Source organism: Diabrotica virgifera, chromosome 6, assembly GCF_917563875.1.
Source record: "Diabrotica virgifera virgifera chromosome 6, PGI_DIABVI_V3a".
NCBI lineage: Eukaryota > Metazoa > Arthropoda > Insecta > Coleoptera > Chrysomelidae > Diabrotica > Diabrotica virgifera.
In genome coordinates, this window is record NC_065448.1 from 107,378,411 (window position 1) to 107,405,969 (window position 27,559).

The following is a 27,559-nucleotide window of genomic DNA, read 5'->3' on the forward strand; positions in this document are numbered from 1 at the left end:
AATTTATCAAAAGGTTTTAACCGATGTTTACCGTTGCAGAAACGTTCCCCTCGTCTTTTCTAAACAAAATTTGAAAAGACTGATACTGATAACACTTGCGAATTCAGCAAAAATAACTGAAATAAGCTAAGAAGAAAAAGAAACGGTAATCTAATAGATGAAGTTAGTATTTGTATGCATAAATTATGCCTTAAATATAATAAATAATAATATGTGCTTTGTAGAGTAGTTTTATCGCTTCTGCGTTAGTGCGGTCGAGTGCCTAGAGCACCGATAAAAATATTCAGAAGTACAAAGAAAAATTTGAAAAAATGAAAAAAATCACTGAAATAACACATACATACATAATCGATTGCCTCTTTTACCCATAAGTGTCGAGGTAACTTCCTTTATATGCTAATCTCTGCAAATTTACGCTACTTCTTCCTATCTGCTGTTAAAATGTTTGCTTCTTGCCATGATGTTCCTCTTTCCTTAAGTATTTCGTTTACAATAATGTTCCAGCTTTTCCTTGGTGTGCCCCTCGTGTTTTTACCCACTGCTTTGGCCTCCCATGGAGTGGTGTTATGGCAAAATTAGCAGTGCCGGAAAACACTGCTAATTTTTGTTTACAAAACCTAAATTCTCTATTTTTTTCTTAAATAGTACCGGAGCGGCGTTCCGGCGCGTTCCGGTACCATGACACCACTGCTCCCATGTCATTTTCACTTGTCTGTCACCAGACAGACAGTATGTCGCAGAAATAAGATAACCGTAATCTTTACTAAGTGCCTTTATTGCTTTGATCTAAAAAATAACAGTTAATTGCAAATATATAAATAATATCATTCTGAATATGTCAACAAGGGACACCAAAATATTTATGGCTGGGGTATAGCATACCCCATCGCATTAACACAGGTAACGCAGTAAAATAATAATTACCATAGCTTGATCTGCCTAATTCGGTGTTGTGCGAATTAATAATAATAATTAAATGTTGTTCTAGATTATTTACAGCTAAATTTTGTCTTCTCGCTCAAAATATTTTTGAGAAATAAGAGAAATTAAATCTATTAAAGACGTTTAATTAGTCTTTAATTTTTTAATTAATTCACTTAAAAAAGGATAATGCGTTTTAGTATACGTCAACCCATCTATAATCTCACTCTTTTTCGAATAAATTTCAGATTCAATAATAGATTCAACTAAATCAGATAGATCTAATATAATGATTATATTCGATGATAGTTATTTGCATCAAATATGGCTGTATTTAACCATGTTCTCAATCGGGTAATAACGGGTTCAGTAGGGGTAATCTTTCAGTTCAGTAATCTGTCTTTGTATACTAGGACTCGTAGGGGTGCTTTGGTAAACACTATTTTTACGTTCAAAATTAAAGCATTTACTAAAGGAAAACGACTTTTAATAACCTCAGTAACACTATTTATCCCATGCGTTAGACAAGCGAAGTGAATTAAATTTTTGTAAAACTTTTATAAATCTGCCTCTATTTTATTCATGTACGCCGCTACATCTGTGTATTTCATGTATTTCATTAATAAATCGGTTTGTTGTCTCTGGCTCTTCCGTACCTTCTGAATAAAAAATATATTGGCAATACATTTTCAATGTACATGATCTTGGCAAGGACACCAACTATTATAAATTTGCAATATAGCGACCTCGAACATCTGTTCTTTCATCCATAACAATCTACAGAAATTGATAATTTATATGACTTTTTATATCTCAGTTTACATCTTTATAAATGATAGATACAGCATTGCTTCGTAAAGTACTTTGGTGATACCTTTTGGTGGCAAAATGTTTCTAACCACTCGTTAGGGATTTTTACTTTATTAGTGACATATTTGCACATCTTAAGCTGTGGGTTTAGTCGGTAGGCGGCCCGTCAAGATGAAGTAGGACTGACTGAATCCGAAACACCTGGGACACCTTCCCAGACGGTTATGAGAAGATTCCCACCTCCCAAAAAAAAAGGCTGTGGTCTCCAATAGACGCTCTAGGCGGCGTTCCACGTCACATCGAAAATTGTTCATTTTCGTTACTTTTAATAAACATTGAAGGAAAAAAACTAACTTAAAACCGAAAATAGATAAAAAAGAGTAACTCTAAAACGAATTCAAATTACGGAGTGATTTTGTAACAAAGAAGAAAACTTCTGTTTTAGTGAAAGTAAGAGAATGATAACCTCCAACAGAAGTAGAAAAAGAAAAGAATCTAGGTGTAGCTGATTGTGACAAAAAATGAAAATGAACTTCTCGTTGGAGGAGCCGATAATACAAAAATACTACTTTTCCGTAGTATGATATGGGGAAATGAAAAGATGAAAGGAGTGAAATGAACTGAAAGAAAGAAGTATGAATAGACATATGCAAACTGAATGGAGTTAGGCTAGCAAGATATACAAGAGAACGACAACTTGACACTCAAGGACGGATACGGCCAATTTGCATGCCTGTCAAAGACGGTAGCTCAAAGTAGATAGTGATGATGACTAAGAATGGTAATATTAAGATAAAAATAATGTACTGAAAACAAAAGATGAATAATTGTTAAAAAAGAACAAATTGAATAAAACAAAACAAATCACGGACGCCAGGAAATAATCTTCGATCACTTTCCCAGGTATCTTACACTGCTGCAAAACTATATCAAATCAGTAAATGTGAACATAAAGGAATAATAATAATAAATTATATACCACATTAACAAAATTTATTAAAAATAACTACTTAAGTCAAAGTCAAAGTAAAATTTATTCATCACATGCGACATTGTACAAAGTACATGTATGAGACAAGTCAAAGTTACAGACATACATCTTAAAAGTATATAAATTAATAAATAGGTACGACAAAACATACTTAAAAGTTATTTTTAGAATATGGCTCTAGCTCACAAATTTATTGATGTACACACCTCCGAAAGTTTGGCTGATATAAATTCATTCGTATATCTATTGGCAATTTGTTAAAGAAACTTATGGCTGCATAATGTGTGCTACCTTCCAACAAAACAGAACGATGTTGTGGAAGCATAAAGTGCTTGTCTCTGATTGTTGAATAAACATGGTTAAATTGAAATTTATTGAATTCATAAATTTTGCAATGTAAATACATTATACACGAAAATATATACAGACCAGGAATTGTAAGAATATTGTTTTGCCTAAAGATGCCTCTACAAGAATCTCTAAATTTCCTTTTAAACATTATCCTAATAGCTCTTTTCTGAAGTACGAATATCTGCTCTAATTCAGAGGTACAACCCCTGACCTCAATGCCATATTTGGCTATTGAGTAAAAATGGGCAAAATATACTGTTTTTAATATTGATGTATTAAAGAGGCGTGAAAGAATTCTCAATGCATAACATGCGCTACTGTCTAACAGGATTAACTTAGATTTTCGCAATGTCTGAGTTAAACAAATGCATATTCAGTGACTCTAAAATGACACAAGTTATGGTTACAATATTAAATAATATAAAAACAGTCATGTTATATGCTACAAAATTGAATACCTCTTACTTATACATAGGGTACAACTCACATGAGACTAAATTTAGAACCTTTACCAAATGAATATAGTACGCTTGCTACGTACAACTAAATTAAAAGCCGACAAATATGAATAATAATATAAATAAACAGGCACTAGCCTGACTAAGGGAGATACAACAAAGATAAATATGAATTAAGTAAAGTACGTTAAATAAATTGAAGTGAAGATAAATATACAAACGACTTGAATTGACCGAACAAATAAAGAAAAGCAAATGAACACCAAAATATCTGGGAAACAAGCAATTAATATTACAAAATAAATTTACACAAATAACCTTAACCAATCAAATCAATAATAAAGTATAAAAACCTATTTTTCTGGGGCGTATTACCTTGTGCACAAGTAATTTATCGTAGATACAATAGTTTGGGAACTTAATACATTAATATATAAATGTGTTAAATAACAAAACAAAGGTAAGCTAAATATTAAAAAGAATAATTAATAAACAAAGTGCATCAACCAAATGTCTGTGATATGAAACGCAATAGTTACTAAAACCAGCAAACTAAATGTTCCCAAATAAATCCATTCCTCGAACGACTAACCAAAAGGTTCCCAGACAATGAGCACCAGGATGGTGCCAAACCATGCTTTCTGCAAGCACAGGCGAAGAAGTTAGAAAATGGAGCTGGAACGCTCCAGCTTGCTCCCAGGTTGACTGACTGCAGCCGGAATAGGTTCCTCTCAGGTGGGTGAAGGTCCATGACTTCCCATATTCGTTTTAAATTACTTCCCCAAAAGGCTAAAACAAATATTTTCCTAGTCTTAGTTTCAATGTAAAAGTGTACGAAAAAAGTCAAAGGAGAAAAAGAAAAACTAGAGAAATGTTTTTAGCAAAAACGCCCTATTTTACGCCCTTGATACATAAATAACTATTAAATTCTATAGAGAACTATTACGTTATATCGATTACATTATATAAAAGAACTATTAGTCCAGAAAGCCACTGCGCATCCGCTAGGAAAAATATTCTAATTCGTTTTTTTTTTGCACAATCTTACTCAAAAAGGACTCCTTTTAACAAATTTTCATGTTGCCAGGACCAAAAGGTGGTCAAAAATTTTTTAAACGTTTTTTTTTTGTTTTTTTCCTAAAATTATTATTTTTGCATGGAAAGAAGTTTTTTTAGATTTTTTGGATCATTCCAAACAAAAAAGGTCTTTAGTGACTTTTCTCTAAAAATGATGGTTTTTGACATATAAGCGATTAAAAATTCAAAAAATTGCGAAATCGGCCATTTTTAACCCTCAAAAACTATGTGAAAAACTGAAAATTTAAATGTTGCCAAAGTAGGTAGATCCTCTTTAAACATCGATTGATGAAATCCCGAAGAGATTTTTGCAATAGAATATTCAAAACTCCCTTGTTTTTTAATTGCTAATCAAGCGTGCGCGACACTATTTTCCACCGACAATATGGTGCAAATGAAAGGAATAAATTCGTTATTTCGTAAACCGGCGACTTAAGGGAAAAATCCCGAAATAGGTCGATTTTTATTTTTAAGTTATGATATTGTGGCATATATGGTATACTAGTGACGTCATCCATCTGGGCGTGATGACGTAATCAATGATTTTTTTAAATGAGAATAGGGGTCGTGTGCTAGTTCATTTGAAAGGCTCTTCAATTCTCTATTCAGTAATATCAGGGTGTCCTTCTACTTCTTTTTTTGTCAAATAGTTTAATTTAATAAAAATTTTTTGGACATCCTATATAAACTATTATGTAAATGTTTACATTACTGAATAGAGAATTGAAGAATTCTCATTTAAAAAAATCATCGATTACGTCATCACGCCCAGACGGACGACGTCACTAGTATACCATATATGCCACAATATCATAACTTAAAAACAAAAATCGACCTGTTTCGGGATTTTTCCTTAAAGTCGCCGGTTTACGAAATAACGAATTTATTCCTTTCATTTACACCATACTGTCGGTGGAAAATAGTGTCGCGAACGCTTGATTAGAAATTAAAAAACAATGGAGTTTTGAATACATACTGTATTGCAAAAAACTCCTCGGGATTTCATCAATTGATGTTTAAAGAGTATCCACCTACTTCGGCAACATTTAAATTTTCAGTTTTTCACATAGTTTTTGAGGGTTAAAAATGGCCGATTTCGCAATTTTTCAATTTTTAATCGCTTATATGTCAAAAACTATCATTTTTATAGAAAAGTCACTAAGGACCTTTTCTGTTTGGAATGATCCGAAAAACCTAAAAAAACTTTTTTCCATGCAAAAAAAATAATTTTAGGAAAAAAACAAAAAAAAACGTTTAAAAAATTTTTGACCACCTTTTGGTCCTGGCAACATGTAAATTTGTTAAAAGGATTCCTTTTTGAGTAAGATTGTGCAAAAAATCCGAATTAGAATATTTTTTCTAGCGGATGCGCAGTGGCTTTCTGGACTATATAGCTAGATTAATGTAATTTAACGGCAATTTATAACAAACGTCAAAATTCTTAGTTAATAATTTATCAAAGACGTCATGTATTGTTTATCCTTGTTTAACTTATTGTAGTTTCTATTGATGAGGCTTAATTTTGCGATACTAGTTTGTGTGAGTAGAAACAGTCCTAGTATAAAAAGTAATTATTCGTGAATAATTTTATGGTTTACCAGGTTTACTAGCGTACGGGGTACGTGTTTTTTATTATCTATTTTGTTAGTTTAAATTTGTTTGTAAAATTGTTAGTGTTATTACATATTGTATAAATAAGTTTACTCGGAACGTTGAAATCATAATTTATATTTACATAAATTTACATATAGCTTAACTAACCATATTTAAATTGGAATGTGCAAGCAGTTCAATATTGCAGTTATATGTTGTTAACACTGACAAATAGTAACAAGTTCTTCGTATCGTCCTAAGCAATCAAATTATTAACCTTTGTGAAAGAAGAAATGAAAACTGCACGCGGTCGTTAATTTTCAACGCACGGGTGGAAGTAAATCAGCAGAAATCATCAGAAATGTTTGTTTGATTAATTGAGAATGTAATTGGCTTTTCAAGAAGGTGCATATCAAATGGAAATAATACTTTAACAGCCGTAGTGCCCTCAGTAGGTTTCAGAGAATGGTTTAATCTTTTATTACAAAAATGATGATCTTAAATTAAGTGTTCATGAGGAGTTTATTTTGTCTGATTTGAAATTCACACGATAAGTACATAGTTGAATGGTTTGTGTTAACTGTAAATTATTCAGTACCACAAATCAATTTCAATTGAGAAATCTAACCATAATTGAATAGATACATTTTTTTAACACGTTGACCGACAGAACGTCTATAGCCGTCTAATCTCCATTGATGTAATGTGACACGTCTATAGACGACATTTTTAAAATAACGAGTTGTGACAAAAAATCGGTAGATTTTTTGTCACATTACATCTACAGATGCATATGAAATGGTCATCATCCACATGTTTACAAAAAACATTAAAAAAATTATTGTTTCCATATACTATAAGCGCTAAAAGAAATGCAGCAATTTCCCTATTCTACCTTGCAAAATTTAGATAGTGTCACAACACTTGCTCATACATTTGACGCACTGTCGTCAACGTGTTAATAATATATCTACTTGACAAAAGATAATTATTGGAATTTACATCTTTAAATATTTAATTTTGTTATCAATTGATGAGATTGGAAGGATAGAAAAAGTGCTTATTGTTTGTTCCTAAAAAGGAACAAACAAAACAGTTGCTACATGTATATAACTTATGAAGGGAAACGAATTTCTTTGTTCAAAAAGGACCACTCAATTTGTCAATATAGCCTCTATTGTAGTTCAAATTAGCGATATGTTTAGTAACTAAAATAATGAAAAAAAAAACAATATTTTGAAAAAATTTCCTGCAAATAACATTATTTTTGTTCTCTCTAATTTGTTCTCTAATTTTGTTACACTTCAAGTTTTATTCATCTAATAGCATGTTAAGCATTTTTTTTATTTAGCTTAATGCCTCGACAACTAATAGCCATTGGCATGGTACAATATATTTTTCCAATCAAGTACCTAGTGTGTGTTGAGTAAATGTCTTGTTACTTAGCAAATTCGACGTCATTGTCATTGCAAAGAGACGCTAAGTATATCCGAATGTTTGTGGTCCCTCCAGTGAGTACCGATCCCTAACAAGAATTAAAACGTTAGCATTAGTTCCTTTGAAATTTTTTGATTTCCAAGGCAATATACTAGTTTTATAGAAGCAATTGAATAGAAAAATTAATTATTTTCCAAAAATCTGTTAAAAATAAATTAGATACTAATATCATTGACGAACCATTATATTAATCCCAAATACTTATCTATGAATAACTATTTAGATGGGAAATAAGCCGCAATTAAATTGAAAAAATAATTTTATTAACGTTTCGATGCCAAAATCGGGTGTCGTTGTCAAAATCTATGATTTGCAATTAAAGTTAATCCAAAATAGGTATTATTAAAAGAATTGTTTAAACAGCTTAAATTGTTTATTTAACAATTTATTTATTCAAGTAATACATATTCGTAATATACGCAAAAAGCACATACAAATTAAAAAAAGAAACGTCGAGATCCATAAACAATATACGACACGGAAATAAGGCAAAAATATGCCATGTTCGGGACACTTGAGCAGCCAGGTTGTAAATGGGTTTTTGGGTACTATATACAGTGCGGTGGAATAAGTGTTGCCCCCCTGTTAACTTGTTTATTTTAAAAATATAAGCAAAACTCTCGGACATGTCGATAATTAAACTAACCATAGTATATTATAGCATCAACGTTTCGAACTTTACGCAATCCCTCTTCAGGTGACAGCCATAACTTTGATTTTTTTTAAATAGGAAAGTACATCATGTGACACCTCATTTAAAAGCTCTTAAAATACTGAGTTCAAAAATGTATAATACTTTAATCCTTTTTGAGAGCGTAGGCGAAAAATTTCGGTGAAATTCTTTCTAAACGCAAAAATTTTTTTCGAATCCTGGAAAAACCAATAAATATTTTTGAAAAATTTAAACGCAGAATGAAATATTACAGTATTCTCGATGGTCCAAAGTCCCTGAGAACTCCTATAATGTTTATTTTAATAAGTCACAGTGGTGGAAAAATGAGAAAATTTAGTGTGATTATTAATTTCAAATATATCATTCAAAAGAAATTTTTTGTTTATTCTAAGGGACTGTCAGGCCTCGGTAATAATCTAATCTTTTATTCTGCGTTTAAATTTTTCAAAAATACTTATTAGTTTTCTCAGAATTCGAAAAAAATTAATGCGTTTAAAAAGATTTCGACCAAAATTTTGGGCCTGCGATCTCAAAAAGGATTAAAGTGTTATACATTTTTGAAATCAGTATTTTATAATCTGTTAAATGAGGTATCACATGATGTACTTTACCATTTAAAAAAATCAAAGTTTTGCCTGTCACCTGAAGAGGGATCGCGTAAAGTTCGAAACGTTGATGCTATAATATACTATGGTCAGTTTAAAAATCGACCTGTCCGAGCGTTTTGCTTATGTTTTTAAAATAAACAAGTTAAGAGGGGGGGGGGCAACACTTATTCCACCGCACTGTATATATATCTAATACATTTTAAATACAAAATGCCCGTCCAAAAATTTTAGTTAATAACAAATAAGTGTCAAAAATGGCAGTCTTTTCGTTTAAATCGCCAAAGGTAAAAATAGGGTAATTAAATATCTTATTTATAGTATCCTTCTTTTAGTAGATGAGCAAAGGTTTAAAACGGCAGTTTTTGAATTTTAGTCTGATCATCTGTTGCTTCGGAAATGTATTAATTACTTTGGTCTAACTTGTAGGGTGGCTCGAAAAAAAAAATGTTTCATGTCTTAATCGCTATACCGCGGAAAACTTGCCTTAGAATATATAAGTAAAATGCAAAGTAAAATAATATTATTGAACCCCCAGCTAGCGCATCATAGTTAAAATTTAGTTTTTTCAGAAATCAAGACATTTTTCAATTATTTTTACAATCTTTAGCCAATAATATTTGAACATGCTATAGTCATTGATTATAAAGCACCCACTGATGTAGCTATAGTCATTGATTATAAAGCACCAACTGATGTAGTTATTAATCAATGCGATAGTGAAAACTATTTAGTTAATAGTTTCAAAAATGGGAAATAAATATGAAACAGACAATATCTTTTAATTTGCGGTAGCGCAAAATACTCAAAAATTGGTCAAATTCACATATTATTAGCACCTTAAAAGAGGGTGTGGTCTAGTATGTTGTGTTGGGTGTTAATAGCACAATCCATTTTTTGTTCTTTTACTTTACACTCCATTTAAATGGAATATAATTATTAAAGTGTGTTTAAAGTTATAAAGGATATAAATAAAAAAAATAAATTTTAAAAACATCTTTAATTGAAACAAAAAAGAAACCAAATTGTAACCAAACAATGTCAATAAATTAAATTATTCGATAATATTAGAACCTAGATCTATTTATGTTGGCCACGTCACACCTTAAAGTGGATAGAATCAGCTGGACTGAAGGTGGCATTTCTTTAGATGAACTTGACGTAATGGGGTGTAACAGTACCGTTACTAACATGGGTTGGAAAAATGGTGTGATTCGTTTCCTTTGAAGAAAACGTAAAAAGACCCCTGCAGTGGGCAATATGCCTTTTGAATTTCAACGAGTTGCCGTTCCGGCATATATTTCAAACCCTTGATGGTGAAATAACTGGGCCAAAGTCATTTATTGGGCCAATTTTGCAACCTGCTTAGTAAGTGTGAAAAACTTCCAATTGTTGATTTTGTAAGTGTTGATTGTAAATTACCGGACATTGGTCGCACTCTTTTGAGTAAAGATCAACAGTATCTGCTAGACATCAGTTGTGCGATAAAGTCAGGCAACTTCCCTGTGGACTTATCTGTTCGAGAACCGGGTCCACTTTCCCACTATTGATGGTTGACTACAGTTCACAGAGTTTTGAGACTGTATTTAGGTGTGGAAATGCCTTCAGTTGAACATAAACTGTTAGTATCCTTCATTCTTAAATCATGCATGCCTGTACGATTCAAAATAAAGAACAGCAAATACATAATAGATGGACTTGAACAGGTTTTTAAGTATTTTGATTCTGTAATCGAAAGAAATGCATTTTTTTGCCCACCCAGAAAATTTGCTACTGAGGATAATAGTTGATGAAAGTAAGCGCATAAGAAAATTATGATTCCGAAGAATAATCAAAGTAAGAATGTTAGCTACAAAAACAGAAACAATTAAGGTTCTTTGACCTCCAAATATCAGCTTTCATGCGACTGACTATACTGAATTAATTGATTCGAACACCACTGAAATTACGCCACCACCACTGTTACGGAAAGTCTCTGATGATGAAGTTTGGGCTAAAATCACTGCTGGTGAAACACCCAAGGATTGGAACTTTGGAAAATTTCCATGTCATACTCAAGTCGTGGAACGCTGCGTCAAGTTAGTTACTGAAGTATCTAAAAAAGTCGTCGGTGCTAAGGAACGATATGGTTTCATAATATCTGCCGTTGCATCCAGAGCTTCGATGACAAAGTTTGACAGCAAGCGCAGCTTCAACGTACCCAGTCAGAAATAGTGAGTAAAAGACTCTTTCTAATGTCAAAATTTCATTTAATTTGTTGATATTTTTTGGCTACAATTTGGTTTCTATTTTTTTTTTCAATTAAACATGTTATTAAAATTATAAGTTGTTTTATTTATATCCTTTATAACTTTAAACACACTGTTGTGAAAACAACAGTTATTTACATTAATTTGCTTTTATAAAAATATCGCTCTGTAAATCTGTTGGGACAATCTGTATTGTGTTTAAAATATTTAATTCTCTGAAAAACTTGAGTGTAGCGTTGTGTGTTTCATAAAATAGACATCTGCATTTTTATCGTTTCGGGGTAAAAGCAGGCCATGTTGCCAAAGAAGTGTAACATGTGTTTTGCCCTTTTCAGGGCGAATAGTGTAAACTAAACTATCAAAGATAATAGTGCAGAGATTTGAATAGAATTTCAGCAGTCTCTTTCTGCTCTCCGAGTTGAACACTTTGTTCGCTTGTGCGTCTCTCTTCGCCGTAAAAATACTCTCTCCGCAATAATTAATAGATTAAAAAGACTCTTACTCTCTCTCGTTCGCTATTAAGAATATCATTTATCGTTAAGAGGCTTATTTGTTAAATTCGTTGTTTTTTTTTGTTAATAAATGTTTTGTTCGCCGAATACCCTTATTTATCGCTAATACACAACCCTTTCTATCGTATTAATTAGCACCTTTAAAACCAGACCAAATCAAATTATTCGAACCAGTTCTCCTAAAAGTTCACTATTTTGTTTATATCGAAGGACGGGACATACGGGTGTGGTCCTAAAATATTCACCTATGTCCAATTAGGCAAAAGGTAATAATTAAACCATTTTTGCCACGGTGGGGTGAGATTGAATAAAAACTCACACCATTTGATGGTCTACATCGACCCGGATTTTTGGTTGGTTTTCGTGTTTGTGCCGCTTTTTCGGACATTTCTGTGTGTAATACCTCTACAAGACTTGTTAGTTCGCGTCGCGATAAACTCTAAGTAAAAGGAAGTGAAGTTATTGTGTGTGGTTAGTAGCTGCCGCCTGTTGCTTTATCAATTGGACTAATTTGGTGAGCTTTTTCCATTTTTTAAAAACTTTTATTGCTGATCCAAGGTAAACTCTGCTCAAAGACATTTTACGGTCAAAAAACACTTTTGTAGACATTTAACGTAGACGCTGTATCTCTCTGTGAAACTTAAACTCTTATTCTCTCGCCGCGCTTGTTAATTCACAAAAAAACTCTCGAGTGTAATTCAGATTTTGGCGCGTATCGATAGACTCTCTCTCGCCGTGTGTGCTCAATCGAATTCGGGATAGAAATGGAAGACCTCAAGAAAAAAAGGACGCCTTTGAAGGCTAAAATTACAAGAATTGAAAACTGGCTCTCACAAAAGGCTAGTACGGAAAAGGATGCGCTACAATTTCAATTTCGGCAAACAGAATTAAAAACCTGTTTTTTAAAATATGAAGAAATAATGGATCAGATAGACGAGATTGATGAAGCCGGTACTGAAGCAGAAGACAGGGTAACAACTGAGCAAAAATATTTCTCTATTCTCGCGGGCCTACAGCGTAAGATGGACGAGTTATTGTTGGGCCCCCCTCCTCTCAGATCAAATAGCACTCAGTCAACTGTGGCCACTGCTAAGGTTAGGCTTCCGGAGATCACCATGCAAACGTTCTGCGGGTCATTCTCTGAGTTCAACTCGTTCTACCAGCTCTTCGAGACGCTAATAGTGAACAATGAAGAACTCAATAATGTGCAACGATTTATTTACCTTAAATCGTTCCTGCGAAATGAACCCCTCCAGTTGATCGACAACATCGAAGTTATCGACGAAAATTTCGATATAGCTGTAAAAACTCTCAAAGATCGTTACGAAAACAAATCGCGAGTGATTAGCTTACACATTCAAAAATTGTTAAAGGCTCCATCTCTAGTTAAAAGTAATTCAAAGGCATTACGCGAATTTTTAACTCTGGCTCAGCAGACGCTGCTCGCTTTGAAAAATATGTCCGTACCAATTGAGCATTGGGATTTACTATTAATTGAAATATTTTTACAAAAATTAGATTTTGCTACACATAGGGCCTTTGAATATGATATTGGGACAAAGACCTTACCTACCCTTTCACAGTTTTTTAAATTTCTCGAGAAAAAGTGTGATATTCAGGAAAAATTAAATGTTTCAGATCATGATAAAAAGGTTAATAACAGATCTCAATCAAAAGCATCTTTCTTCTCATCAGTTGACCAACCATCACACTCTTTCTCTGATAATAATTGTACTTTTTGTAGAAGTAATGCTCATAAGGTTTATCAGTGTAATGATTTTAAATGCCTCTCTTTACAGAAAAAATTTAATTTTGTAAAAGGTAAGAAACTGTGTTTTAATTGTTTGGGTAGTAAACATTTCTCTCAAGATTGCGGCTCTACTCGATCATGTACTTTGTGTGGGGGTCATCATCACTCATCCCTCCATGGAACCTCTGAAAATGTCTCTTCCTCTAGGAACATCAATAGGCAAGCTCTCTCTCGTGAGCGCAATGCTCAAACTCCTCAAAATTCTCAAGGTGCCTCTCGTGTTGTCGCTCCCATATCTACTCAGCATTCTTTTAATAATCGCAGCCAAAATGAAGCTTCTACTAGCTCATCCAGACCTCCTGTAGATATGCAAAATTTTCCAGATTCTCAGGCAGCCACATCTCTCTCCGCTTTATCAGTTAAAACTGATGTATTGTTGGCTACCGCTTTAGTAACCGTTTATTCGAAAGACGGCAGACCCATGCATGCCAGAGCGCTCCTAGATAATGGGAGCCAGCATTCGTTTATCTCTCGTGATTTGGTTGAAAAGTTAAAACTCATCCCTTATTTTAAACGGCTACAGATATCAACCATATCCGAAAACACCTCACTCTCAAACGAAATGTTAAACTTAGAATTTTTCCCCTATAATGTAAAGGACAGAAGTTTTAAAACTTCTTTCGCTGTACTCGATAGTATAACTTGTAGGCTTCCTAGAGCTACTATAGATAGAAGTAAAATAAAAGTCCCACAGGATCTCACTCTCGCAGATCCCTCGTATTCTGTGCCGGGTAAAATTGATTTGCTTCTAGCTGGTGATATCTATAGTGAATTATTGACGGATGGATTTATACGGTTAGGAAAAAATCTTCCCATTCTTCAGAATACTCACTTAGGCTATGTTATTTTTGGTACAATTAATCCTCAGGTTTTTCACCGTAATTCACATTTGGCTATCTCTCAGTCAAATGTTTCTCTCTTTGTTCAATCCGAACCCGAAGAAAATCAGTTGGATAAGTTGCTTCAACAATTTTTCGAAATTGAAGAAGTTCCCCTCGTTAGTAAATTAACTCCCGATGAAGAATTAGCGGAACAAATATTTAGCAAAACTACTCTTGTATTACCTTCAGGCCGCTTTCAAGTAAATCTTCCATTTGTCTCTAAAAACGCTAATAAAATGTTAGGTGAATCCTTTAAAATGGCCTTTAAAAGATTTATGAAATTAGAACATAGGCTCTTAAAAAACGAAAGTACATACGCTCAATATAAATCTTTCATTAATGAATATCTTCTTCTCGAACATGCGAAAATAGTGCCTCTCTCTCTAACCAACGAAAAGTTAGAAAGTAAATATTTTCTACCGCATCACTGTGTGTTTAAGGAAGAATCTTTAACAACAAAGCTTAGGGTTGTTTTTGATGGTTCGATGAAAAGCTCTAGTGGTTATTCGCTCAATGATATTTTACTCAAAGGTCCTACTCTTCAACCGGAACTTTTTGACATTTTGCTACGGTTTAGATTGTATTCCTTCGTTTTTACAACGGATATACAAAAAATGTATAGACAAATTAGAATAAATCCTGCTCAAACCTCTCTTTTAAATATTCTGTGGCGTGACTCCCCTTTAAAAGACATTGAGTGTCTTGAATTGCAAACCGTAACGTATGGAACTAAAAGCGCTAGCTTTCAGAGTACTCGCTGTTTAATGGAACTGGCACAAACTCATCAGATTGAGTATCCTCTGGCCAGTGATGCTCTTCAAAATAGTTGTTACATTGATGACATTCTCTATGGCGCTAATGATGTACAGACTCTCCTTAAAGCTCATAAGGAAATAACTAGTTTGCTTGGAACCGCTTGTATCTCTCTCCATAAATGGTGTTCTAACTCAGACTTGTTTTTAAAAAATATCTCTTCTCTCTCTTCGAACACTACTTATGTAATAGCTCCAGATAATGGCTCCAATAAGGTTTTAGGTTTATGTTGGAATCCTATTCTTGACACCTTCTCAATCTCTCTCCCAAATTTTACCCTAAAGGACTCATACACCAAGAGAGAAGTACTGTCAATGATTGCCCAAATATTTGATCCTCAAGGCCTAATTAACCCAGTTACAGTTGTCGCTAAATTAATCATGCAACAAATTTGGATTTCCAAAATTAATTGGAACGATATCATAGATGCAGATACGTTGCATGAGTGGCTAAATTTTGTTCGCAGTCTCTCTAATTTTAAGGATTTAAATATACCTCGGTGTCTCTTTTTAAGTCAAGAAATCACTAGTGTTGAGATTCACGCATTCTCGGATGCAAGTTTAAAGGCTTATGGAGCTTGCATCTACCTACGTGTGATTTATAGATCAGAACAAGTATCTTGTTCACTTTTAGCATCTAAGAGTCGTGTCGCTCCGCTAAAACCCTTGACTCTCCCAAGATTGGAACTCATGGGTGCGCTATTGTGTAGTAAGCTCACAGCAAGGATTGCTAATATTATTGAAGAAAAACTCTCTCGCTTAGACTCTATAAATATGTGGTCGGATTCAGAAATTGTTCTCGCTTGGCTTCGTTCGCATCCCTCTCGTTGGACTCAATTTGTAGCAAATAGGGTTGCACAAATTTTAGATGATTCTCCTAACGCTCATTGGAGGCACGTACGATCCAAAGAGAATCCTGCCGACATACTCTCCCGAGGAATGCTACCCGCTGAAATACTTAAATCTTCTTTGTGGTTTCATGGTCCTCAATTTTTGAATCAATCTCGGTTGGATTTGTTGAAATACAATCCAAAAGTTTATACCTCCAAGTTACCCGAAGAAAGGAAAGTAACTCTTCACGTTCGAAATGATCAAATAGATTTTTTCACCTCTCTTTCTGATAGGTTCTCTAATTTTTCAAGGTTTGTAAGAACTTTAGCATTTATATTCAGGTTTGCCAATAATGCCAAATCGCCTTCTCATAAGTTATCAAATTCTCTTGAAGTAAGCGAACTTCAAAACGCTGAACTGAAGATTGTTAAGATGCTTCAGTATTCTTCTTTCTCGCTTGAGATTTCTGAGATTAAAAAAGGTAAAACTCTATCCAATAAGTCTATTTTACGCTTAAACCCCTTTTTGGATGAAAATGAAATGCTGCGTGTAGGAGGTCGCCTTGGTAACTCAGACGTTACATTTGATCAAAAATATCCTCTTCTCCTTCCCTCAAAAAATCGTGTAGTACTTCTCTTTCTTCAGAGAGAACATATCAGACTTTGTCACTCTGGTCCTCAAAATACTTTATCTCAAATTCGACTTAAATATTGGCCTTTAAATGGACTACGTGAAGTTAAAAAGGTCATACACCAATGTATGGTTTGTTTTAGGTTTAATGCCAAACCCGCTATTCAGATTATGGCAGATTTACCAAAGGAACGTTTGCAATCCTCTCGAGTATTCGCTCATGTCGGATTAGATTTTGGCGGGCCCTTTCAGATCAAAGCTTCCAAACTCCGCAAAGCTCCTTTGATAAAATCTTATATTGCTCTTTTCGTTTGTCTATCGACTCGAGCTGTTCACATTGAAGTCGTGTCCGGCCTTTCTACAGAGACGTTTCTTCTCGCTCTAAAACGTTTTATTAGCCGTAGAGGCCTCCCTCAGACTATATTCAGTGACAACGCCACGAACTTTTTGGGAGCTCGTAATCAGTTGTTTGAACTTTATAAGTTTTTAAAAGAAAAAGAAAACTCTCGCTCTATTAATGATTTTTTGGCATCATCGCATATTCGCTGGAAAACCATAGTTCCTCGAGCCCCTCATCATGGTGGCATCTGGGAAAGCGCTATAAAGAGCGCAAAGCATCATATCCGTAGACTCATGGGTGATATTAAGCTCACTTTTGAAGAATTTACCACTGTTCTCACTCAAATTGAAGCTGTGCTCAACTCTCGACCGCTTTGCTCCCTCTCAAATGATCCCTCTGATCTAACCTATCTGACCCCTGGACATTTCTTGATTGGACAATCTCTTACGTCATTTCCTGAAAGGGATGTAATCCACATTCCCGAAAATAGATTAAGTTTATGGCAACATCTCTCTAAACTCCAGCAAATGTTTTGGAAAAAATGGTCAATTGACTACTTGAACAGACTCCAAAATCGCCCTAAATGGTTTCTTCCTCATAAGAACCTAGAGCCCAACGATCTCGTCTTGTTGATTGAAGATAACACTCCTCCTCTTTACTGGGCTCTAGCAAGAGTGATTGATGTCTTTCCCGGAAAGGATGGCCGAGTAAGAGTTGCATCGGTCAAAACTAAAGATGGAGTCTTCAAGCGCTCTATTAATAAATTGTGTCCTCTACCAAATGACTGTTAAAATTAAGTTAAGTTTAGTGTTTTCGCTTAAGAACGTTGTAAGTTGATTTATGTTAGGTTAGGTTTATGTTAAAGCCAGTGCTTCAACGCGGGGGAGTATGTTGTGAAAACAACAGTTATTTACATTAATTTGCTTTTATAAAAATATCGCTCTGTAAATCTGTTGGGACAATCTGTATTGTGTTTAAAATATTTAATTCTCTGAAAAACTTGAGTGTAGCGTTGTGTGTTTCATAAAATAGACATCTGCATTTTTATCGTTTCGGGGTAAAAGCAGGCCATGTTGCCAAAGAAGTGTAACATGTGTTTTGCCCTTTTCAGGGCGAATAGTGTAAACTAAACTATCAAAGATAATAGTGCAGAGATTTGAATAGAATTTCAGCAGTCTCTTTCTGCTCTCCGAGTTGAACACTTTGTTCGCTTGTGCGTCTCTCTTCGCCGTAAAAATACTCTCTCCGCAATAATTAATAGATTAAAAAGACTCTTACTCTCTCTCGTTCGCTATTAAGAATATCATTTATCGTTAAGAGGCTTATTTGTTAAATTCGTTGTTTTTTTTTGTTAATAAATGTTTTGTTCGCCGAATACCCTTATTTATCGCTAATACACAACCCTTTCTATCGTATTAATTAGCACCTTTAAAACCAGACCAAATCAAATTATTCGAACCAGTTCTCCTAAAAGTTCACTATTTTGTTTATATCGAAGGACGGGACATACGGGTGTGGTCCTAAAATATTCACCTATGTCCAATTAGGCAAAAGGTAATAATTAAACCATTTTTGCCACGGTGGGGTGAGATTGAATAAAAACTCACACCACACACTATAATAATTTTATTCCAATTAAATGGAGTGTAAAGTAAAAGAACAAAAAATGGATTGTGCTATTAACACCCAACACAACATATTAGACCACACCTTCTTTTAAGGTGCTAATATGTGAACTTTACCAATTTTTGCTTATTTTGCGCTACCGCAAATTAAAAGATATTATCTGTTTCAAATTTATTTCCTATTTTTTAAACTATTAACTAAACAGTTTTCCCTATAGCACGTTCAAATATTATTGGCTAAAGATTGTAAAAATAATTGAAAAATGTCTTGATTTCTGAAATAAACAAAATTTTATGTATGATGCGCTAGCTGGGGTTCAATATATAACTTTATTTTACTTTTCATTTTACTTATATACCCCAAAGGCAAGCTTTCCGTGGTATAGCGATTAAAAAATTAAACATTATTTATTTTCTACCCACCCTAATACACCTACAATCAGTGGCGTAGCTGCCAGGCACGCAGAGCCCGCAAGGCGGAGGGCCCGACGTTAGGAGGGGCCCCTTAAAGCCTTCAAGACTAATACTCTTACTTTTTTTAAATATCAAAATATATTTCCCTAATAAGCATCAAAATAGTGAATTTGGAAGGAAGCAATGAAGCGGGTAATTGACGTAAATCTTAATCTTTCCGGGTGCAATTTAGCGTTTATTGGACATATTGGTAGTTTAGATGAAAGTGAATCCATAACAGGTAATTTTTTGTCGGCGGTTCATTTACTAGCTAAATATGATCCTGTTTTAGCTAAATTAATCGATAAAAACAATAACTTTAAACAGATTACTTGAGCCCCCAAATACAAAACGAAGTTATAAAATTGCTGGCTCAAGAAACTGATACCACTAAAACTTGATACCACTCAAGATATTTTAAAACATGATCAGCTTATGGTAGGGGAGCCCAAGCGGGAATTTTTGCAGTTACTCGAGCGCATCAGAATATGACATGGGGAGAACCTTGTTCCCTGTAAATCTACCACTTCCATATATTAGATTTTAATACAGAGGAGGTCGTTAAGGGGGCCCGAAAAAAAATTCTATCCTTAGAAAAACTCTAAATCATCAGATTAAGATAAGGTAAGTCAAGTACATGCAGAACAGTGTATATTTCAAAAATCTGACGGTTTGAGCGGGGCGTAAGGAAATGGGTGAGCCACAAAATTTCACAACAAAAAGCGAATATTTCGAGAAATAAACGTTAGATCAAAAAACTAGAAAATACGTTTTCAATATTTTTTAAAAATTTATCGAATGATATCAAACTCTACCCGACACGGAGAGGGATGGGGGGTAAATTTAAAATTTTAACTAGAAACCACACGATATTTCGCGAAATAAACATCACATCGAAAAACTGCAAAATATACGTATCCAATATTTTTGAAAAATCTATCGAATGACGCCAAATACGACCCCCCACGGAGGTGGGATGTGGGGTTACTTTCAAATATTAAATAGGAGCCCCCATTTTTTATTGCAGATTTTGGATTCCTTACGTAAAATTAAATTAACACTAACTGATGAAGACTTATTAAAGAAAGGCTAAACAGTGTTATTTACACATATTTTAGTAGTTATACTGTTATTAGTTGGCGTTAAGTTTATAATACGGGGGCCCACAAAAATTGTCGCGGGTGGCCTCCAATCTTCAGCTACGCCACCGCGTACAATACCTCTAGATACCGTTGCACGTCATCCGCGTCATAGCCCGTGATATCACATGATAACAACACGAAATACTTAAGTGGTAGTGGGTCTTCCCATTTAGAATCGTTTAGCCGAGTACACTGGAATTACAGCCACTAGACATATTTTATTATATACGCGTATAAATATTATTGGAGAATTTCTATTTATGTAAATTTAAAGAAACATACCCTAACTTGTTTCATTTAATTTGTATAACTGGAATATAAAGCGTTTTTAAAAAGCACACACGTATTAGTCCTGTCGCCAGGGGGGGTACAACGGCCTCCTGTATTCAGATGGACTTACCCAAGTTTTTTTTATGTATTTTGACTTGTAGAACACGAATTTTTTGGGTAACAGTTGATCCGGATGTCGATAAGATTGTTATAAACCAAGAAGTTGAGGAATCACATAACAGCGATTTCTCGCAAAACAAAACATTTTTTTGTATTTTTTGGGCCGTTCTAACCAAAAAATGTCCCTACAATTTTTTTCGCAGGATGCATAGTTTTCGAGATAAACGCGGTTGAACTTTCAAAAAATCGAAAATTGCAATTTTTGAACCCGAATAACTTTTGATTAAAAAATAAAATAGCAATTCTGCTTACCGCATTTGAAAGTTCAAGTCAAATTATATCGGTTTTAATTATTTGTATTGCTAAAAATTTATTATTTTATTGTTAAAACAAAGCTACAAACACTTAGTGCTTGAGTGATGTTTTCAATGATTTCTCATTTAAAATCAAACGAGTAGGTAAGTAGAGGAGATATGAGTGCAAGCGGGGCTATTTCTACGTAGCGTGCCTTAAAACGCATGTATTAGGCACGGGAACACTATGTGTTTATAGCTTTTTTTAACAATCAAAAAATAAATTTTTAGCAATATTTAGCAATAGTAAATATTCAAAACAGATATAATTTGACTCAAACTTTTAAAGCCGGTAAGCAGAATTGCTATTTCATTTTTTATTCAAAGGTTATTCGGGTTCAAAAATTGCACTTTTCGATTTTTTGAAAGTTCAGCCGCGTTTATCTCGAAAACTATGCATCCTACGAAAAAACTTGTAGGAACATTTTTTGGTTAGAATGACCCAAAAAATACCAAAATAGTTTTGTTTTGCGAGAAATCGCTGTTATGTAATTCCTCAACTTCTTTGTTTATAACAATCTTATCGACATCCGGATCAACTGTTACCCAAAAATTTCGTATTCTACGGGCCAAAATACATAAAAAACTTGGGTAAGTCCATCTGAATTAAGAAGGCCGTTGTACCCCCCTGGCGACAGGACTATATTACAGTTACAGTTAACTGCGATCGAACATAGGTGATATTTTGGCATGAAATGGTAACATTTATTTGACAGTTGCAGTGTTGACACTACAAATTTTTTTTTATTCTTTATTGTAAATATTTGTTTTATTACATTTGTTTTATTACATTTACTGCTTTTATTGTTTACTTTAACGTAATAATACGACTTAATTCTTGATTTCTATTTGTAACGTTTTTATTTATTTAGATTAAATATTACTTTGTTTTGCAGTATAATTCACTTCCCAATAATTATGTGTTATATGTGATTTAAAATAAATTTATGAATTTTTTTTAATTAGTTAACAATGTCAACTTAGATCTCTGACGTAGATAATGACGTGCAACGGTATCTATATTGTACGGACTGTATCCTTTGTAAATTATTATTACACATGGTGAATTTTTTAATTCAAAAATGTACACAACAATTTTTTTTTATAATTTCATACATACCTAACTATTTTAAACACAAATTCTATTTTTATGATTCATCTTACATATTTATAAGAAAAATATCTAACAGATTCCTATAAAATCAAATATAATTAGGAAATTTTTAAAATACATTATCGTTTTTACTTTTGCTCTAAAGCGAAATCCAAATGGATCGGTTTAGTTATTAGAGCTAACCTATATCGACACGAAATCTTAATGCGAAGCCAACCAGTACTACCTAGTTGCTATTATATATCTCTTGATTATTGCGCCAATTTTATGAATGCCACACATTAAGATAATCTCCGTTGACAGTAAAATTAATTAGAGGCAATAGTTCAGCCGCTGGGGGCAGATATTACGGTTGCACAGCCACTGCTGCTCTTGAGTAATGGGACCATCGAATTGTTACGGAACCTTTTTCTTTTAAATGGCCAATTATTGATTAGCATCAATGCGTGATCGTACGTTACGAATGATAAGCATCTTGTTAGAAGGATTTAAAGGTCTCAGCTGCTCATGTAGCGGTATTTACTGTTTTGGTAATCAATACCTAAAAAATAAAAAATAATAATATTAGAAAAAAAACACATAAAAATACCTAATAATTATATTAATAAATGTTATTCCTATGAAATTTAGTAATAAAAATCCATTATAAGACATCAAGGCAATTTCATGAAGAACAAAGTAATTAAAAATAGAGTTGTTGAAGCTAAGAAGAAAGAAAGAAAAACAAGAACGGTATTGCATGTATAATATTAATTGGAGAGGTTAAAGAAGTCAAATAGGTGAACTGGAGAAAAGATTTTAAAAAACCTAAGTTCTACAAAGCAAATACGACAATTTCAAAGAACCTAAGACGCTAAGAGAAAGAGGCAAGTGTAAAAAAGAAGGGTAAGTAAGCTTGTTATAATAACAATGGGGAGGTAATTGTAGGCAAATAGTAGTAATACCTTCCTTAAAAGATTACACCTAAAATTAATTTTTGGAGGAAAAACCAGTCCCCAATATCTATGGAAATCGGACCAGCAAAACTGCCGTCCTAAGCAAGAAGGTAGTATCTCCAATATTTACAATTTTCGAGTTTGCCCTTTTATATGGGTTCTTAATATACCTAATAAAGTTAGAAAGCAGTAAGCCTTCATTCCTGGTCTGGTAGACTATTAAAATTGCAGTAACTCAACTTGTTGTTAGGCATTACTTAGTTAAAAGGCAGTAAGTATTTTATGCCAGCCTAAAAGGCAGTATCTCCTACAGAAAAAATGGAGATACTGCTTTTTAATCTAGCATCTGCTTGACTGTTTTTAAGCAAGGTTGTAATAACATACCTTGCTCAAAAGCAGTAACCGCCATTTTCATTAAAGTTATAAAAATACAAAAAAATAAAAAAATACATATAAAAAATAAACTTATTCAATGATATGAAAAAGAACTACGACGCAGTTAAAGAGTTCCGGAATCCATAAATATTTTCATGGTGGTTCAGTCCTGTTTACTAAAATCTGCATTATCTCGAAACTTACATTTGTGGAGATACTGCCTTTTTTCTTAGGACGGAAGAATAGTAGTGGCAGAAATTAGCGTATCCATATAGCTCGGTTTGGATTGGATTGAGAAACGGCGACTAGCAAAAAACAACGAAACATTTTATAAAAGTATGCAAAAAGAAATTAGACGTAAAATACGAGAAGTAAAGAGTCAACACCTAGCCGAAGAGTGCCATGAAATTAAGAACTCGAAAATAGATACGACACGTTTAAAATATATAAAAAACATGAAGGAAGCGGCAGATATATTAGAGAGATATTGCACTACCACTTTTGCACTGCTGTATTACAGCACGCGTTATTTTGACAGTAGAGCATGCGCAGATGTGATATTTGGCTTACGCTGCGTTATTGGAAATACGGCCTGCCGTTATTAAGGGAGCTGTTACGCTTTGCGGAATTTCTCGCGCTATTTTCTTTCTTAGGTTATGTTTGTTGTTTATTTTTCATTTAGACAAACTTTACTTACTTATAGTAAAAATAAAAATTCCATTTTTATTTTATGTATTACCTTCTTACCTTACTTTTTACTTATAGTAATTTTCGAAAATGAGTACCCCAGACAGCAGACGAATCAGATTTACGTCTGATGATGATTTATGTTTGTTAAAACAAGTGTCAGGTCACAATCCTTTAAGCTATCCAGAAAATTGGACATTAATCCAAGAAAATATGAAGAGTGCCACTGGCAAATATTTTATAATAAGAACGCTCAAAGACCATTTGTTTCTCTTACTAGATATGTGGAAGAAAAAAAAACTGATGCAGACCAGAAAAGGTTTGTTTCCTTATTACTAAAATTTGTAACAACTAAGACTCATGATAATAAATATGTCTTTGATCAGGAAAAACACATTTTGAAAAGAGTAGATATTAGTACATATAGTTATACCTACATATTGTATTATATCGAGACTATTTTGTCTTCAATAAAATAAAACAATTAAAATTTTTTTAGATCAGGAGTAGAAGAAATATATAGCGAAAGGGATAGATGTTTGCAAGAAATAGCAGATATGTGTGCCTATGTAGCTTTGGCACCTCCTCCGAAAAAGAAGCGAACTATTTCAAAAGAAAAACAAATAATTGAATTGGGTCGGACGATGAGGGAGAATAACTCTGTATATATGTAGAATAAGTCCAAAGAGGATACCATAAAAATGGTTGAGGTGGAGCATAGTTATGGTAAATATTTAGGGTTTTCAAGCCTTCCATCTTCAATAGGTATTGTTTGACGTAACTATTTTTTAGGTACTTCACCAGAACAGCAAGTTGAAGAGATAATAGTCGTAAATGTGGATGTGGTGGCTGAAGAAGGAGTGTCAGCGCAAAATACACCACGTTAGTATTTATTTATAATAAAACTGTGAAAGATCTAAAAAATGATATTCAAAAAATTTGCTTATATTACTAAAGTGTTTCCTTATTTCAGATATCCAAAAACGTCAGGCAAAGCAGAAGAGAAAAAATATATTGGGTATGTTTATTTATCCAAAGTGTCTAATAAATGTAAGTATTGTTTGCTTACATTACTAAGGTATTTCCTTATTTCAGATATTCCAAAAACTGTAAGCAAAGCAGAAGAAAATAAAAAAAATAGGATTGGGTATGTTTATTTATCCAAAGTGTCTAACATAAGTATTTATGCTTTATATTTTTAGGACCAGCAAAAAGCAGAAAGAATAAAAGTGTGTTGTTGCGTAAAAATGGGATGGAATATTTAACTAAAAAAAAGCCACAGACTTTAACATACGATCAAGGGAAATGGGCACTTGAAGAAAAAAAAACTCAATTGGAAGAACGTAGGTTGAATTTAGAAGAGGCAAGATTAAGATTTCAAGAAAAAAAATATGACAATGAATACAATGAGTTAAAATTACAAAGGGAGTTTGAGAGAGAAAGAATGAAAATGGATTTTGCCGAAAAAAAGAGTACTACGTCTCTTATTGAATCTCAAACAAAAATTATAGAAACTTTGCTAAAAAGAATAGAAAATTATGAAAACTGATGTGTTTACTATACTAAAATCACAATAAAGATGCACTAGAAATAGACAAACCAAGATTCGTTGAATGTTACAAGGAGCACTCCCAAATCATGATTTACAAAGTTTATACATTGTAAATCATGATTCGGAAGTGCTCCTTGTAACACTCAAGGGTCTTGATTTGTTTATTTCTAGAGCATCTTTATTGTGATTTTAGTATACAAAGTTATAGATGTGTAATTTTATAAATAAAAGACTAAAATATTATTACATTTTTATTATTCCTCTATATGTAGGTAGTTCTCAAGTGTTGGTGGTACTACTCCAAAATAATGAGAGGTTTGGCTACCATACAAGCAAGTATGGCAATTATTTAATATAACGCCAACTTTATACATATTTTCTAAATCTTGTAATAACAGTTTCTGTTTTTTTTTTTAAATCTAAGAATGCAAATTGAGCTATAACTTTTTGAAACCCCCATTCTACAGCAGTTCTAATAACTTTCATAGAGTTATTAAATGCCTGTTGATGGGGTAGCAAACCTTGTCTATTAGGATATGGACATAATAGCAAATTACTTATGGGATAAGCTTGGTCCCCATATAAAACATAATTTCTATCCTCAAAAGTAGCCACACCTTCTAATTCATTATAAAGATTAGATTCCCTATAAATACCAGCATCATGTCTTCTTCCTATATGTGCTCCTTTTAGATTTATGATAATCCCATCTGGACACAAAATAGACTGATATTTTATGCAATGCTGTCTTTTATGCCCTGAATAGTAATCTTCTTGATTTTGTGATGGCTTGCATATTGCCCTTGCTGTTCCGTCTATAAACCCCAACAATTTTGAACAGCACCACCTCTTATACGTACAGCCTAAAACATTAGAAACAAATAATTAAGAATGTCAGTTAATAGTTTTCTGTTATTTGCTTAAAATTTAATAGAATAGAATATAAATAATATGCTTTATTGTCATGGAAAATTGTAAAATATTATAGACAAAGGTTACAAAGAGTCATAAAAAAACAATAAAGACAATTTACTATGATTATATAAATCATCAATATTCAATATAAATACAAAAAGAAGTAAAACAATAACAATCTCTTGCAATTAAAAAAAATGCAAATTGCATAATCTACCTCGATAAGTTAAGCTGCTGCATAATATGACACCTAAATATTGATTAAAATTTTAACTTATACATAAGGATACCGCAATTTCTTAGTTATTGATTAAGAAACTCTGCTACTGAATAATAATATGCTCTTTCAGATATATAGGCTTTTGTCATTTTACATAAGTAAGTAATAGTAAGTAAATGTTGTACTAATTATTTACCTCGGCATATGTTTCCATTCTCTCTTCATTTAACCATGGAACATTTCTTAGATCTGTTAAAAGATGTACATGATTTTCAGTAATAAATGTAATCATATGATTAATAATTTGAGACAATGACTGTGGAGAAAGATTGAACAATGGTTGAAGATCTTTAAGCCGACTAAGATATGCAAGACTTCTCAATAAAATACCCATAATTCCTAAAAACAAATATAAGTAGGTACATATACTAAAAAGTACAATCAAGATGCAGTAGAAATAAACAAACCAAGACACTTAAATGCTACAAGGAGCACTCCCGAATCATGATTTATAATGTATAATATACATTGTAAATCCCAAATCAAGTTTATATACAGCGTGTCTACTTAGGTTGGAAACATATGGGAAACTTTTTTGTTATTAATTTTACGAAAAAAAATTATTCTTTATAAAAAGTTCTGCATGCTCTAAAACCTAAGATTCAATTATCAGATATTAAATTTTGTCAATATTATACGAGGTATGTCAAAAAATATGAACTTCGTTCAAGAGTAAAGTACCTTTATTTCTCTCAAT

General features: G+C 33.1%; 1 protein-coding gene and 1 long non-coding RNA gene across 2 annotated transcripts; one reads left to right on the forward strand and one right to left on the reverse strand.

Annotated features, from left to right (window-relative positions):
- Nucleotides 1-12,501: 12,501 nt before the first annotated feature.
- Nucleotides 12,502-18,161, forward strand: LOC126886148 (uncharacterized). The gene is made up of 3 exons (XM_050652997.1): nt 12,502-13,938; nt 14,071-14,628; nt 18,153-18,161. The coding sequence occupies exons 1-3, from the start codon at nt 12,502-12,504 to the stop codon at nt 18,159-18,161; spliced, it is 2,004 nt and encodes a 667-aa protein (XP_050508954.1).
- A 7,744-nt stretch (nt 18,162-25,905) lies between these two features.
- On the reverse strand, nt 25,906-27,186 carry LOC114342771 (uncharacterized). Its single transcript, XR_003654436.2, has 2 exons — nt 26,999-27,186; nt 25,906-26,530 (listed from the first exon to the last, which is right to left on the reverse strand). It is a non-coding gene; the product is annotated as an uncharacterized LOC114342771 (long non-coding RNA).
- Between the last annotated feature and the right edge of the window lie 373 nt (nt 27,187-27,559).

Coding starts and splice junctions, on each gene's coding strand:
- LOC126886148 (XM_050652997.1), top strand. CDS start 12,502: ATGGAAGACCTCAAGAAAAAAAGGACGCCTTTGAAGGCTAAAATTACA. Junction 13,939..14,070: donor TATTGTTGGCTACCGCTTTA/GTAACCGTTTAT, acceptor AAACGGCTACAG/ATATCAACCATATCCGAAAA.